Source organism: Amblyraja radiata, chromosome 14 (genome assembly GCF_010909765.2).
Source record: "Amblyraja radiata isolate CabotCenter1 chromosome 14, sAmbRad1.1.pri, whole genome shotgun sequence".
Lineage (NCBI taxonomy): Eukaryota > Metazoa > Chordata > Chondrichthyes > Rajiformes > Rajidae > Amblyraja > Amblyraja radiata.
The window spans coordinates 10,176,178-10,190,763 of NC_045969.1; the positions used below are offsets into that span (position 1 = coordinate 10,176,178).

The 14,586-nt window shown below is 38.7% G+C and overlaps 1 protein-coding gene across 2 annotated transcripts in view; it reads right to left on the reverse strand.

Moving 5' to 3' along the window:
• Positions 1-429: 429 nt before the first annotated feature.
• ttc3 (tetratricopeptide repeat domain 3) overlaps positions 430-14,586 on the reverse strand; it is a 77,786-nt gene continuing 63,629 nt past the window's right edge. For both annotated transcript variants that reach the window (XM_033032504.1, XM_033032503.1), the window contains exons 36-42: positions 13,131-13,218; positions 12,102-12,197; positions 9,768-10,192; positions 7,781-7,907; positions 3,512-3,700; positions 1,690-1,782; positions 430-946 (exon numbers count right to left, since the gene is read on the reverse strand). In XM_033032504.1, the coding sequence (XP_032888395.1) occupies positions 824-946; positions 1,690-1,782; positions 3,512-3,700; positions 7,781-7,907; positions 9,768-10,192; positions 12,102-12,197; positions 13,131-13,218 (1,141 nt within the window). In that variant the 3' untranslated portion in view covers positions 430-823. The remainder of the gene's footprint in view (positions 947-1,689; positions 1,783-3,511; positions 3,701-7,780; positions 7,908-9,767; positions 10,193-12,101; positions 12,198-13,130; positions 13,219-14,586) is intronic.

The following is a 14,586-nucleotide window of genomic DNA, read 5'->3' on the forward strand; positions in this document are numbered from 1 at the left end:
TCTTAGTACTGTTTAATTCCTTAATTGCAATTTCAGTGTTTTATTGACACTTTATATGCCCTTTTAACATTAAAAATAGCTTCTTTTTTTGAAACCAGTTAGGACTTCTCCAGAATCAATGGAATTTTAGAAGATAACCAACCAATGCATTTAATATCTCTGGTTCTTTTATAAGTAAGGGGGTAGATTATTAGGACGAAGGGATCTGTTAACCCTTAATTTACCAAATACATTGCTTCCTGCCCCTAAACTATTTTTAAGCTTTTCGTGCCTTCCACTACAAAGGCAAAGACTACATTTGTTTTGTGTCCAGGACCTCCATTAGAACGGGAAGAGAGTACAACAAATCTTTCAGAAGCAGTGAAGGGGGAGACAGGATGGGTTGAACAAAGGGATAGGCTGCGTTTTCTATTCAAGATTCCTCCAGTGTTTCGTTTTGGTCTTTTAATAGTTTGATACATAATGAAAGGTGTTACATTTGAGTTGCTGTAAGAAAGCACATGACATAATAAGATTGTTTTAATATCTTCCTTGATTATAATATCTTCCATGATTATACAATAGTCAATTTATGAATTTTAAAATCAATTAAAAAAATTATGTAAATTTCTTGTGAAAGTATAGCCAAAAAGCCTGCTAATAATCCACCACTCATAACCTTTACTGTAGCAGAGTTGAATCTGTTGCTGCTCAGATAGGTCACTTTAATATGCAGAAGTACATAATTTCAAGATATAATTAATTTTACTTTATTATAAAAGTAATTATTTTGTATCCAGTGGAGAGAAAACAGTTGGCATTAAATAGTCAGAATAACAATTCATTATGAGAAAGGTAAGTTTAGTGGAGTTAATATTCTAGGCAGCATGGGGAAGTCCTCAGGCAGGAGAGCATGGACTCGACATGTTGGACAGGTGCTATTTGTTTTCAGCCATTGCTTGATGCACTGTAGGATAAGAAAAAGCTTAATCACAACATATTCATTTTATTATGTTCACAGATATTGATATTGTTGCATTGTATAGTTAAGTACTCCCAAGGTACAAATAGGATTAAGTGTCAATAGACCCGGGTGGCACAGTGGGAGAGTTGCTGCCTTACAGCGCCAGCGACCCGTGTTCGATCCTGACTATGGGTGCTGTCTGTGCGGAGTTTGTACGTTCTCCCCGTGACCACGTAGGTTTCCTCCCACACTCAGTGGCATTTTAGAGAATTTTGGATAAGGATATTCGGGGAATGGAGGGATATGGATTACATGCACACAGGTAAGAGGTGGCCTTGGCATGATGTTTGGCACTGACATTGGGAGCCAAAGGGTCTGCTCTTGCGCTGTACTGTTCTCTGTGGAGCGGCAAGCAGTTCACAGGCAAAAAATAGATGTTATTTTTAACCAAATAAATCCAGTTTAGTTACAAAAATAAGCAATCCCTTCTGTCTCCAATGAAAATATGAAGAGACCAGTGCACAATTTATAAGAGGAGAATCTTCCTTCCTGCCCCTCAAACCCTGGGACAGGAGGCTGACATCCTACATGGTTGAAGCTTGTGTGTCCTTTTCTTCACAGCATTTCTTCACCTGACAAAACTTCAGGAATGACCTTATTTTCCATTTGTCAGCGTGAGCACATTCCAAAGTGTAAATAGGCCGCGCATTACGCGCCAAAAGTAAGAACAAGTGTGATTAACTTACCACCTTGTGGAAGTGATGCCCGCATTGCAGCGAACACATGCCGTCTGGCGTTAAATCATCATGACAAATAATACACGGCTCGCCGTCAAATATCTACAATGAGAAAAAGGAAAACATTTCAACATTGCTTGTTTCTCCCATTTTCTCTCTTAGATTACAAGTCACCTAAATGTCCATTTGAATATACTTTAATTTAAAAGGCCAATCTTGTATCTTATCCAGAGATCGACACAAATAGCTGGAGTAACTCAGTGGGTCAGACAGCATATCTGGATAAGAGGAATAGGTGACATTTCAGGTCAAGACCTTTCACACTGAAGAATGGTTTTGACCAGCTTCTGCAGTTCCTTCCTACACATTGTATCTTATCCGCCTTCTTACCGATGCCCAATATCTTGATGTCAGCCTCAATTACTGCAAGTCTTTCATGTTGATAATTATTACAGAAATGATCCTTATGGCACATAGTGATCAACAGCCTGCCATTATATCCTATTGTCTTCTATTTACCAATCCTTCATCTTAATCCAAACCAGGCTCTTGGTTTGAAGTGATGCTGTGTGATCTTAAATCTTAAATGAAATTTAGATATTACATCAATTGTTTTTTAATCTTAAATGTAGATACATCCATTTTTTAGCCAGATCACATCTTGGATATCCTCAAAGTCATATGGATTTGCCAAAAATCACTTGATTTTGGAACCAATCATGATAATTCCAGGTAGACAAAAGTGCTGGAGAAACTCAGCGGGTTCAGCAGCATCTATGGAGCAAAGGAAATAGGCAACGTTTAGGGCTGAGACTTTGCCTATTTCCTTCGCTCCATAGATGCTGCTGCACCCGCTGAGTTTCTCCAGCACTTTTGTCTACCTTCGATTTTCCAGCATCTGCAGTTCCTTCTTAAACAGGATAATTCCAGGATTTTGTAAAGAATAAGAGACTTTGCTCAAGGAAAATTCTGTTTTCAGGACATTCTAAAGGAGCTTGCATTTGCATAGTCAGGATTCACTGCATTGGAATGTCATATTGCATGACCTTGGACATTGAAACAATTATTAAAGTTGATGCAAGTGTGGGTTGATGTTTGGATGCTGAGTAAAATAAAGCATCTAGGACTTGTGGTGAAATAGTGCATTGATTCTGCTGCTGAAATTTAAGCACTAAAGATTTTTTAAATCTATATACAGGCAGTTTAATTAAAGAAATTAGATGCAAGATGCAAAATTCATGAATTGAAGTTTCTGCTTGTAATTCTTTAATTGGCAGTCAACAACAAATGTAAAAGTAGTTATGACATCGATGAACAGAGAATATTTTGTGGGAGGTTAAGGTGCAGGTACAGTAATGCCCCTTTCCCACTTAGGAAACCTGAACGGAAACCTCTGGAGACTTTGCGCCCCACCCAAGGTTTCCGTGCGGTTCCCGGAGGTTTTTTGTCAGTCTCCCTACCTGCTTCCACTACCTGCAACCTCCGGGAACCGCACGGAAACCTTGGGTGGGGCGCAAAGTCTCCAGAGGTTTCCGTTCAGGTTTCCTAAGTAGGACAGGGGCAGGCCTCAATGAGAAAGAAGGGGAGATTACTGGTAAACTGTTGGGAGTAAAGCAGAAAATCAGGCAGTAACCTGTTTACCAAATTAGGGTAGGGTTTTGCCAACCAGCTGGCCAATTAGCATGTTGTTAATACTCTGTCATTCACACTGCTGAACTGGTGTTGAGCAAGAATTTATTACATGAGAATTGTTTTTGCACACTACATGAGGAATTCTTATTCCATCATGTCATAAGGTAATGGAACCCGACTTCATTTGACTTTGACTTACTATGTCACCGCTTCCCTGCCACTGTGGAGCAGTGTGAACATTGACTGGTCGCCAAGGTTGGGAAAGACCATCGGGTATTCTGGACTTTCTGTTCACCGAGTTAGTTTTTGGGACATCACTTGGGACAAAAGCGGATCTTTGGTCAGCCAGGATTGTTGCCTGTTGAAAGTTGGCAGACGGAAACTGGACCTGAAACACGGTTTAACAAAAACACACCATTAATCCTGCCAGTTGCTCTTTAAAAAATACAATATCAATTCTAACAACCAATAACATTGTCGAAGTGTGATTTAAACAAAATGTATTTTGTTCAATCACTGGGAATTTAAGTCATTACTGTTAATAAAGACCATTTATTTTCTTTAAGTCTACTTATTTCCTTCAGCTGCCTTGGCTACAAGTTCTAAAGTTTTAATAAACTTGCAATCTTTTTCCAAGAGGCATCAAAGCCATTTGCACCCGCTGTGTTGAAATGAACTAGCTTTTACTGGGTAAAAATCCAACAGCCACTGAAGGATAGTGATTGTTTCCATATCACAATTTAGCAGCCCTGAAATGGGGGGGGACTATGTACAAACACAGCTGTAATTTCTACATGGTGAAATCAAAATGTATAAAAATGACCTTTATTAAAATCTGACAATGTGCACTTTAACCACATGTGATTTTTTTCTATTACAAATCTCAAATTGTGGAGTACAGTGGGAAATAAATAAATGATGGGTCTTTGTCCCAAGCAGGAGGGCACTGTATAACCAATTTAAGATGGAAAAACTCCACTATCCAGCTTCTGTTTTGCAAGCCAGGAAAAGAAGTGGTCACTGCAGCAGATGGCAGTCCATTATTGCTGGCAGTTCCACAATCTTATCCACACATTCACTCACAACTAAAATGCATTTTAGAAGATTGCTGTGTTCATTAGAGACATTTAGGTTAGGTTACTCTGGCTGCATTTGACTACAAATGTATGATTTTTGTGTCGGATTTTCACTTTTTCTGCCAATGCAACAAAGGAAAAAAAAACGTAATTTAGGCATTTTTTTTAAAGCACGATACGTAATTTGCAATAAATGGTTAATTATTCTCCCACGTTTCTCACAAAAAATGATCCCTCTTTTGTTAAGCCATACCTTTGTTTCCTTTAAGATATTTACCGAGATCTACTGGGACATGGTCATTTTACCCAAAATATTTTTGTAACATGAGAAAACAATGCTATTTTTCTTTGCCTCAAAAGATATGCACCTGCAAGACCCAACTCATTCTGAATATGGTGTTTAACAATGTAGCTCTACTAGCTGAACAAAAGTGGGAGATGCCACCAAATTAAAAATGTTTACAATAACGCTTTATCATTAATCCAAATGAAACCTTGGATCATAAAATTTACAGCAGTTTTTCGGAATGGAAAGTTTTAAATCGGAGAGGTTCAAAGACCCTTGCTGAAGGTTTTTATACGAGCCCCAAATTATGAAGCTGTCTCCAAAAGATGAGCGTTTCGCTACCAACACCTTCTACAACCCACATACTCAGTTACCTTGACTATTGTCCTCCACCCAGCCTTCCATATGGATGCTTTCCCTTTTCCTCAATTTTACGGTCTCTGCTGTCTAGTTCCCAAGATGATGTCTTCTATGTTAGGGCATCTGAAAGATCCTCCTAGAAATATAGTTTCCCCTGTGCCATAGTTGATGAAATAGCCCTCCATATAGTGCATTCCTGCTCTCACCCAGCTTTCCCCACAGAGAATAGAAATGTTGCTTAGGCATTGATCATCCCATCTTGATACTGGTGCTTGTATTTGAACACGTTTCCATGAATCTACTGCGCTATTCATTGATCTTTATGCACCTCCACAAAGGCTTGATTGCCTTTGCATTATTCATTCATATTTGATTATGCACCATATTTTATGAAGATGAATACTTTTGAGGATTACACATTGTTATTGTACTGTTGATAATAAGCATTAACTTTATAGAGAAACCAAATTAAGGGAAATTGCCAAGTTTAATTGATCTTTCTTTGATTTTTAATTTCACATTTTTCTGCCCCAGCAATATTATTCTTTCACAACTGGTTGCAAATGATATTGCCCAAGTATTGTGTACTCAAGTCCAGGTAACTTGATGGCAGCAGTCTCATCTTAAGGAATTTAATTAAAATGGCACAGAATTTATGGTTAGCCACAGGGAAACTGCTGATCTCAAAGAAAATTCCCCACAAACTACTTTGGTGATCTGCATGGCAAAATTCACCCCATTTCCACGACCTGCTGCCGCCTGGCATCATGTCAGGGACTCCAGTTCCCAAAGTCATCACAGAGCAACTAATCAGAATTCCCAATGGGCATCTTGCCGGGGAAAGAAAGCATGTGTTTTTAATTAACTTTAATACATTATGGAGTGTGATAAATAAAGATCAGAACATACACAAGATTAAGGGAGCAATTCAAGTGCCATTAAATGCTAAAATATGATTTTAAATTACTTGTTTGATCTAGTTCGGTGGCAATTACAAAGGACAAAAGTCACTCGAGGGCAAGAAGTTTAATAAATAGTAATTATGGCTTAGCATGCCATTAAAAACCTCACTCAGCCTTCATGTAACAGTCCAAGATTTTCAAATAATTAAGTAATGAGACCTATTTATAAGTACGTCAAATTGAAATCAATTCTAACAACTTTATTCAATTATAACAGAAAAGCTGCAAATTGCACAACTTGTCAAAGATCCAGAGACTTTCTGCTAGAAACACGACTGAAATCTTGAAGTTAATGCCAGTTTCACAGAGCAAGAAAGTTTTGCCATCATTTTCAGCATAAGATCTGGCCCAATGATTTGCATGTTATTTCATGAGGGTCGCATCCCAGAGGCAACTAATGAGCTTCAGTAGGGAGAGGATTGTGTGCTCATGGTGCTCATCTCTGGCTATTATTACAGTCAAAGTAAAATCCTTCGGTAAAAGGACATCATTTCTTCGTTATCACCTATTCTACAGCCAACAATGGACCATTGTGGGCTATTTGCCTATTGGTGCCGGCTTTGATTTATTCTGTACCTTTTCATATCTCTAGTTTCCCTATCCCCTGACACTCAGTCCGAAGAAGGGCCTAGACCAGAAACGTCACCTATTCCTTTTCTCCAGAGATGCTACCTGACCAGCTGAGTTACTCCAGCATTTTGTGTCTGTCTTTGGTCTAAACCAGCATCTGTTGTTCTTCCTATATCAGGGTGACCAGAACTGTACTCCCAAATACTCCAAATAGATAAAAATGTTAATATTTTAATTTGATAATTTTGTTTAAGTGTTTTTTTAAATTGCTTGAGCTTTTTCCAGGTCTACGTCCGTGGCCGCCAGTCCCTGGAGAGGGAACACGTGGTGTCTATGGGGACTTTGGAGGCCTTCCGTGAATGCTGGTTGCCGTTGGAGGTCAAGTGTTTTGTTGATAAAGTTGACGTTATATTAATTTGATGATCGTTTGTTTGTAAACTGTCAACATAGGCAGTCTTTGATTGTGTTAATACTCTATGTTTATTTTTATTTTTTGAATAAAAGTAGTTTCATAAAAAATAAAAAAAAATAAATAAACAAAATACTCCAAATGTGAACTTACCAAAACCATGTACAGATGTAATATGACGTACCAACTCCTGTACTCAATACCCTGACTGATCAAGGCAGGTGTGCTAAACACCTTCTTCACTACCTGTGTTACCACCTTTATAGAACTATGTATCTGCACCCCTGGATTTCCCTGTTCTACAACACTCCCTGGGATGCTACCATGTACTGTGCAAGTCCTGTCCCGATTTGTTTTGCCAAAAGGCATTTATCTGAATTAAATTCCATCTGTTATTCCTCAGCCCATTGGCCCAGTTGATCATGATCCTGTTGTAATCTTAGATAACCAGCTCTACTGTCCACTATCTCATCAATTTTAGTGTTATCAGCAAACTTACTTAAGCATCCACCGATATTCACATCCAAATCATTAATATAAATAATGTACAAAAGTGGACCCAGCAATGATTCCTATGGTACAATATAATTAATATTTAGTGTTTTCATTCTTGTTCATATACAAAATCGCATGGTTTCTAAAAGATCCTTATACATTTTACATTATAACTTCAGCACCCTACTGTCCCAACTTGTACACGCCACCTCTCCCCCATTCTGTTAAATAGCAGAGAGCCAAGGAATATATCAATCTTAAAAATATTTCACGTTTTTCCCCATTTATAGGTCAAGGTTTGTTCTCTTACCTTTTTTCTGTCCTGATGATCCAGGATGTGATCTGCCACTTGATTGATTATCTCATCGTACACTAATCCAGAAAGGGAACCACCATTTGCACTACGAACTTCTTTAATGAAGTTCATCAGGTTGGCACTGAAAAGCAAAATGCAGGGCAAAATGGAAAATGGTGTATAAAGCAAATTCACAGACCCTCAAACTCATGATCCACTTGACGAGTGATCTCTGCTCTCCCATAAACTATCGAGACCTGGATAGCCCACCGCAAACACCCAAGGCAACTCAAGATGGCAGCAATACTGTATAAAAACATTAGAAGAATGTATCAACCAACGCCAATTTGAGCCTAATTGCACTCAAGTTGACTTTGTTGGGCAGGCCACATCATACACATGCCATTATTAGAATCCAGAAGGAGACACGACTCTTAGCTCGGTCACAGGAAATCACCAGGTGAACAGGAAAATATCAAGGAAAGAGACAATGTGCTGCAGTAACTCAGCGGGTCAGGCAGCATCCCTGGAGAATATGAATAGGACACATTTTGAGTTGGAACCGGTCCAAAATATTCAAGGATATGATCAGTCTTGTAAAAAAAAAAAAGCAACAACACCACTGACTTTGGGAATCCCGGGCCCAGGACTATTTAAAGTGAAGTTGCGGCATTTGGGACGGTAGGAGAACTTGAGTCTATGCACAGGACCGCTCAGAAGCCTGCGTAAATGACAGGCAGAATGAACCACCTGACAAAATACCTGCGCCCCTTTCAGGCAGCTTCTGTCCGATTTATGGAAGCATGCACTTACCAAAATGACATCATCAGTCTACTCAGAACCCATAAAACTTGAGTAGTAATAAGTCGTCTTTGATCCTGAAGGACCTTAGTAGCAGCAATAAATGCATTAACTTCAACCCAGCTTCATGCAATTATTCATTCCCAATACTGATTGAACTGTGCCATCAAATACCAAAAAAAAATCTGGGACATTTCTGAAAGTGAGGGGCTGAAGCCTGCGGCAACACAGAGTCAATATAGATTGGACACCGTTCCCTTTGGGATCTGTAAGCCGCTGAAATTCTCATTGCATGCAACTTATTTCTCCTGCCAAATAAGGTAGTTTCATTTTTCCTTGATGAGAACAAAGTCAAAGATAATTACATTTTGATTGCTTTGGACAAATATTGGTTTAAAAATCTTAATGCCAATGTACTATAAAAAATCCAGTAACTTTAAACCTGGCCTTCTCAGAAATGATAATGTGCGATTTGAAGCAAATTTACAGGATGTAGGAATTGCTGGCAAGTCTAACATTTACTGCTTATCTCTAATTTCCCTTGAGATCTGGTACATGAGCTGGAATATATGATTCAGTGCACACAACTTTCCTTCGCTGATGTTAAGGGCACCAAAGGTTACGGACAGAAAGCAAGAGAATTGGGTTGAGTGGGAAAATATGATCAGCCACGATCGAATGGCAGAGCAGACTCGATGGGCCAAATGGTCTAATTCTGTTCCCATGTCTTTTGGTCCTATCTATGGGACAGCTATCCTGATTTAAGTACCAGTTTCCAAATGTTTGGGAAGAGCACTTTAAAGTTAACAGGACAGAGGGAAACCTTACCAATCTCAAATCAGTTATTCTATTCTGGCCATGTCATAGTACAGAGGGTTTGAACAAAATGAATAGCTTGCTAAACCAATCTGGAGGGAAGTTCAAAGTCAACCATATTGCTGTGAATCTGGAGTCAAATGCAGTTTATACCTAGCAAACATAGGTTTCAATCTCTGAAACATGTTATTGAAATCTATCAGGGTCACCAACAACACAAGAATTTTATGGGCACAATTACTAAGACAGGCTTCATATTTTGTAAAATTAATTATTTACTTTTATACAACTGTCTCCAGATGATTAATCGGGAAATTTAGTCACCAGAACACCATTTCACACGTTGTACATACGTTAATTGCAGTTACTTTTCCAGAAGACTTACTGTGTATAATCAGGGAACATGGCTAAAAGACGGTAGATTATCTTTTCAAAGCTATTGCATTGCTGAGATTTTGCATGTGCAGATTGATTTGTAGAAGGCTGCGCTTCAGCAGAGCTTGCGAGTATCGGTCCCACAGGTGAGTCTGATCGACTACTTGTTGGTGACCAGGTAGACCGAGGCTTGGTCCAAGCAGCACCAGATTGAAAAAGGTTTGAGGAATGCTGGTCCTGAAAGCTGGATGGAAACTTTGTCTTTTCTATAGTGGCTCTTGTGATTGACGGCGCAGAATTCTCCGTTAGAACAGTTGAGGCTTGTGGAAGTAGTACATTAGGTTTTTGCATTTGTAACTCCAGGAGCGGAGTTGCAGCATGAGGGAAAGATGCAATAATGGCAGGATCATCAATAGTTGACATTTCCAGCATCACCTGAATTGAAACACACATAATTTAAGTTTGCATCAAAATCAAAGCATTAAAACATATTTTCTAGTAATCTTTCCAATCTCAGTTGTTCAACCTTGTAGTTTAATCCACATTTAGGACTTAAGGCTAGCCGGTACAAATCATTTCTAAGAATTCCTTCATCCTGCTTCAGAAACTCAAAAACAGAAAACGCAAGAAATACTCCGATCAGGCAGCGCCTGTGGAGATCGAAATAGGGTCAACATTTAACCACAGAAAGACACAAAGTTCTGGAGTAACTCAGCATCTCTGGAAAAAAAGGGTGGATGACATTTCGGGTCAGGAGTCGGAAGAAGGGTCCCAACACGAAATGTCACCCATCCTTTTTCTCCAGAGACGCTGCCTGACCCGCTGAGTTCCTCCAGCATGTTATGTCTATCTTCAGCATACCAGCATTTGCAGTTCCTATAGACACAACATTTAACCATGGTCAATAACTCTCTGCATTTGCTGCCTGACCTGCTGACAATTTCCCATTTTCTATTTTCACTTCAAATGTTCAGTATCTGTTTTTTTACTTTAGATTTCTGAATCACTCAATCTGCCAATGTCACTTCAAGACTTTACTTTTACAATATGCTTGATAGCCTGTGAGCGCTAACCTACATGAAGTCCATCTCATTTTGAACATCGGGGTACAAAGCCCCATTCATCTAGCACTCTGAATGTCTATCTCGCTATTCTGTGATGTGTCAATGTATTGTGTTATTTTCAAAATCTTTTGTCATGAAGCCAAAGGTAATTGAAATTAGTACAAAATCCTGCACTTCCGAACTAATGCATTCATGTTATCTGACTTTCACCATGGAACTACTACTGCATAGTTCTACCAGAAGCCCATTTTGCTTTGGATAACTTTACATTCATTGAAACGTGAAAATTCTTTACAATTCCATCTTTCTCAGCTTCAACATTCTACTTGAAGTTCATAATTTAATTGCAAAATGATTTGGAATTCTTTCATTTAAGGGCAGTATGAAAACGGTTCTTAACCATTTTAACTATCACCAAAAAATAGGCTGAACAAGTTTTTTATAATTCTGGTCAGTGTTTCAAGATTTTCAGAGCTACATCACACAAACTAAATTTACATTTAGCCTAGTCACGGTTTCACTTAATGGTATAAAAGGCTAGAGGGTCTGAATGGTCTATTCCTGTTACTAGTCTTTGCTTGGTTTACAGCAATTAAATTAAGTCTGTCAGATACGATAGGTGAGGAATCTGATTTTGCTGAATCTTGGACTTCAGTTGAATAATTTCTACTTTGAAATTTGATTTTTGCTGGCAATTCTCTAGGACAGTGGGCCACTGGACTGTTTCCAAGACCCAACCCAAATGCTAACTGTGGCAATTTGTATAATTTCTTCCTTCAGCTAAAAAGTGTAGAATTGTACCTAAAGCATTGTGTTGGCATGGTGGCACAGCAGTAGAGGTGCTGCCTTCCACCACCAAAGACCCAAGTTCGATCCTGGCTATGGGTGCTGTCTGTACAGAGTTTAAACGTTCTCCCAGTGACCAGCGTAGGTTTTCTCCGGGATCTCCGGCTTCCTCCCACATTCCAAAGTAGTGCAGGTTTGTCGGTTAATTGACTTGATATAATTGTAAACTATCTCTAGTGTGTTTAGGAGAGAGTTAATGTGCGGGGATCGCTGGTCGGTGCACCGAAGGGCCTATTGCCGCGCTATATCTCTAAATTGAACATTCTTCCAAGGCCCCACTTTTTAAGATTGATACCTACTCAATGATGTCTAATGTGGGATTCCTGTACTTATAATTGAGGTATGATGCTGGATGTTATGTTTTTGACAGAATGCATCTACATAATTTTAAAAATCTGAACTATTCTTAGAAACATATTTCACTGAATACATACAGGTGGTGGCATTGGGAGGCTTGGTACAGTCACTGGTGCCAGGCTGCTTAGGTGCATTCCAGCTTTCACCCGAGTAATCTGATCTTTAAAACATTTCTGTAAGAGAATACCACAATGTATTTAGGATCAACATTCTTGGTCAACGTTCTTCAAACAGGAATCAACCTGGCATCTATGCTGCAAAGAGAAAACAGCTTTTTATTCAGAAAATGTCTTCAGGATTTGGATCACTGCGGCATATCGATTAAGAGGTGGAACTTACTCTATTCAACAAAAACGGAACATCCAATGTACAAGGATAATAGACAGGATAAGCAGTGTTACGTACAAATAAAAAGAGAATTATTCAATTTATTTTTTTCAATTCTACGTCTTACAGTTTTACTTAGCGGCTGTTTTTGTATTTTGGTAGAAAGACGACAAGGAGGCTTAGAAACATAGAAATTAGGTGCAGGAGTAGGCCATTCGGCCCATCGAGCCTGCACCGCCATTCAATATGATCATGGCTGATCATCCAACTCAGTATCCCGTACCTGCCTTCTCTCCATACCCTCTGATCCCCTTAGCCACAAGGGCCACATCTAACTCCCTCTTAAATATAGCCAATGAACTGGCCTCAACTACCCTCTGTGGCAGAGTTCCAGAGATTCACCACTCTCTGTGCAAAAAAAGTTTTTCTCATCTCGGTTTTAAAGGATTTCCCCCTTATCCTTAAGCTGTGACCCCTTGTCCTGGACTTCCCCAACATCGGGAACAATCTTCCTGCATCTAGCCTGTCCAACCCCTTAAGAATTTTGTAAGTTTCTATAAGATCCCCTCTCAATCTCCTAAATTCTAGAGAGTATAAACCAAGTCTATCCAGTCTTTCTTCATAAGACAGTCCTGACATCCCAGGAATCAGTCTGGTGAACCTTCTCTGCACTCCCTCTATGGCAATAATGTCCTTCCTCAGATTTGGAGACCAAAACTGTACGCAATACTCCTAGACAAGGAGGCTTAGTCGATAAATAATAACAACAGTTGTATCACCTCAGTTTGATGGATTGTATGTTGAATTTCGATCAAAAAATATTCCCAGGCAGAAATTGACATGTGTAGTTGTGGAATAGCTGATGTGCTGCATTAAAGAAAGAATATTCAAATTCAATAAAGCTGCTCGTGGAATAGCATTACCACTTTATTCCAGCACATATTAATAAATTACAGCATAAATTGCAATCCCTGGAAGAGGATCCCAAATTTGTTCAATCCTTTAATGCTTTTTCCAGAAGGGCTTGCTGCCAATTTTCACACTTCAGAATCGATGGAATTAGTTTCTAGCAATCATACGTTTCTGTTAAAACTGGAAAATTCCAATTAATTAATTTAATGTTTTAATCCATAGACCTTGGTTTATGTAATTTAACTAATTCAATTCTTGGAATCCAGGTATCATTCTGGTAAATCCATCCTGTTTCGAATATCACAGATTGTTATGGATTATCCCTTGTATTCCAGTTATTCCAAGTCAATGGATATTTTTATGGGAGACATAGATTCTTGACTAGTACGGGTGTCAGGGGTCATGGGGCAAAGACAGGAGAATGCGGTTAGAAGGAAGAGATGGATCAGCCATGATTGAATGGCGGAGTAGACTTGATAGGCCAAATGGCCTAGTTCTGCTCCTTTCACTTATGACCTACATTCCATTTTCCTCACTGATAATTTTCTGGTTCTGACCATGACATTTAATAATCCTGATACATGAACTCCTAAACCTGTTTGAGCCTATATATTGTTATTAGATTTTCACCATTTACAGCAGAACGTGCCCTGTTCTTCGACATTTGAAAAGTGGATAACCCCATTTATTTTTCCTGAATCCATTTACCGGGTTTGGCTTGCTGATTTAATACGCAGGTTATTCTTTTATGGCATATTTAGATCACTGATATTTCTGTCCTACCATCTTAGTTAATTAATACAGCATGCCTTTAGTCGTACTCCTCCTGCCGATACAAGTACTACTACTGTCTATTGTTGCTCAGCTAATTTCCGAGCCAGGTCATAAAACTTGTCTTCAATTCCACAATTTATGAGAAATCTCTAGAAGTCTGTATAATAACTATCCATCATTTTAATCACTTCTTCAAAAATGCTGTAGTGCTCATTAGACACAACTTTATTTCTCCACAAAATTAAAACAAAATCCAGATGTTTGTTCGCTTAATCCTTAATTATACACTAATAATTTCTTGACAACATTTATTATAATAGTTCACTGGTTTCTCATTCTTATTTTCCATAAAATACTGCACACAATTTTCAATCTAAACGAACTATGGGAATAATAATACTTTGGACAACAAGCAGTACTCACTTTCATTTTATAATCTTAATTTGGAAATAATCTTTCGAGTGGACTTGTGACATTATTTATTTCATTCTTTATTTCAGTTTGATTTAGCATTAGTTTCCTCAGACTGTCCAATATCCATTCGCTTCT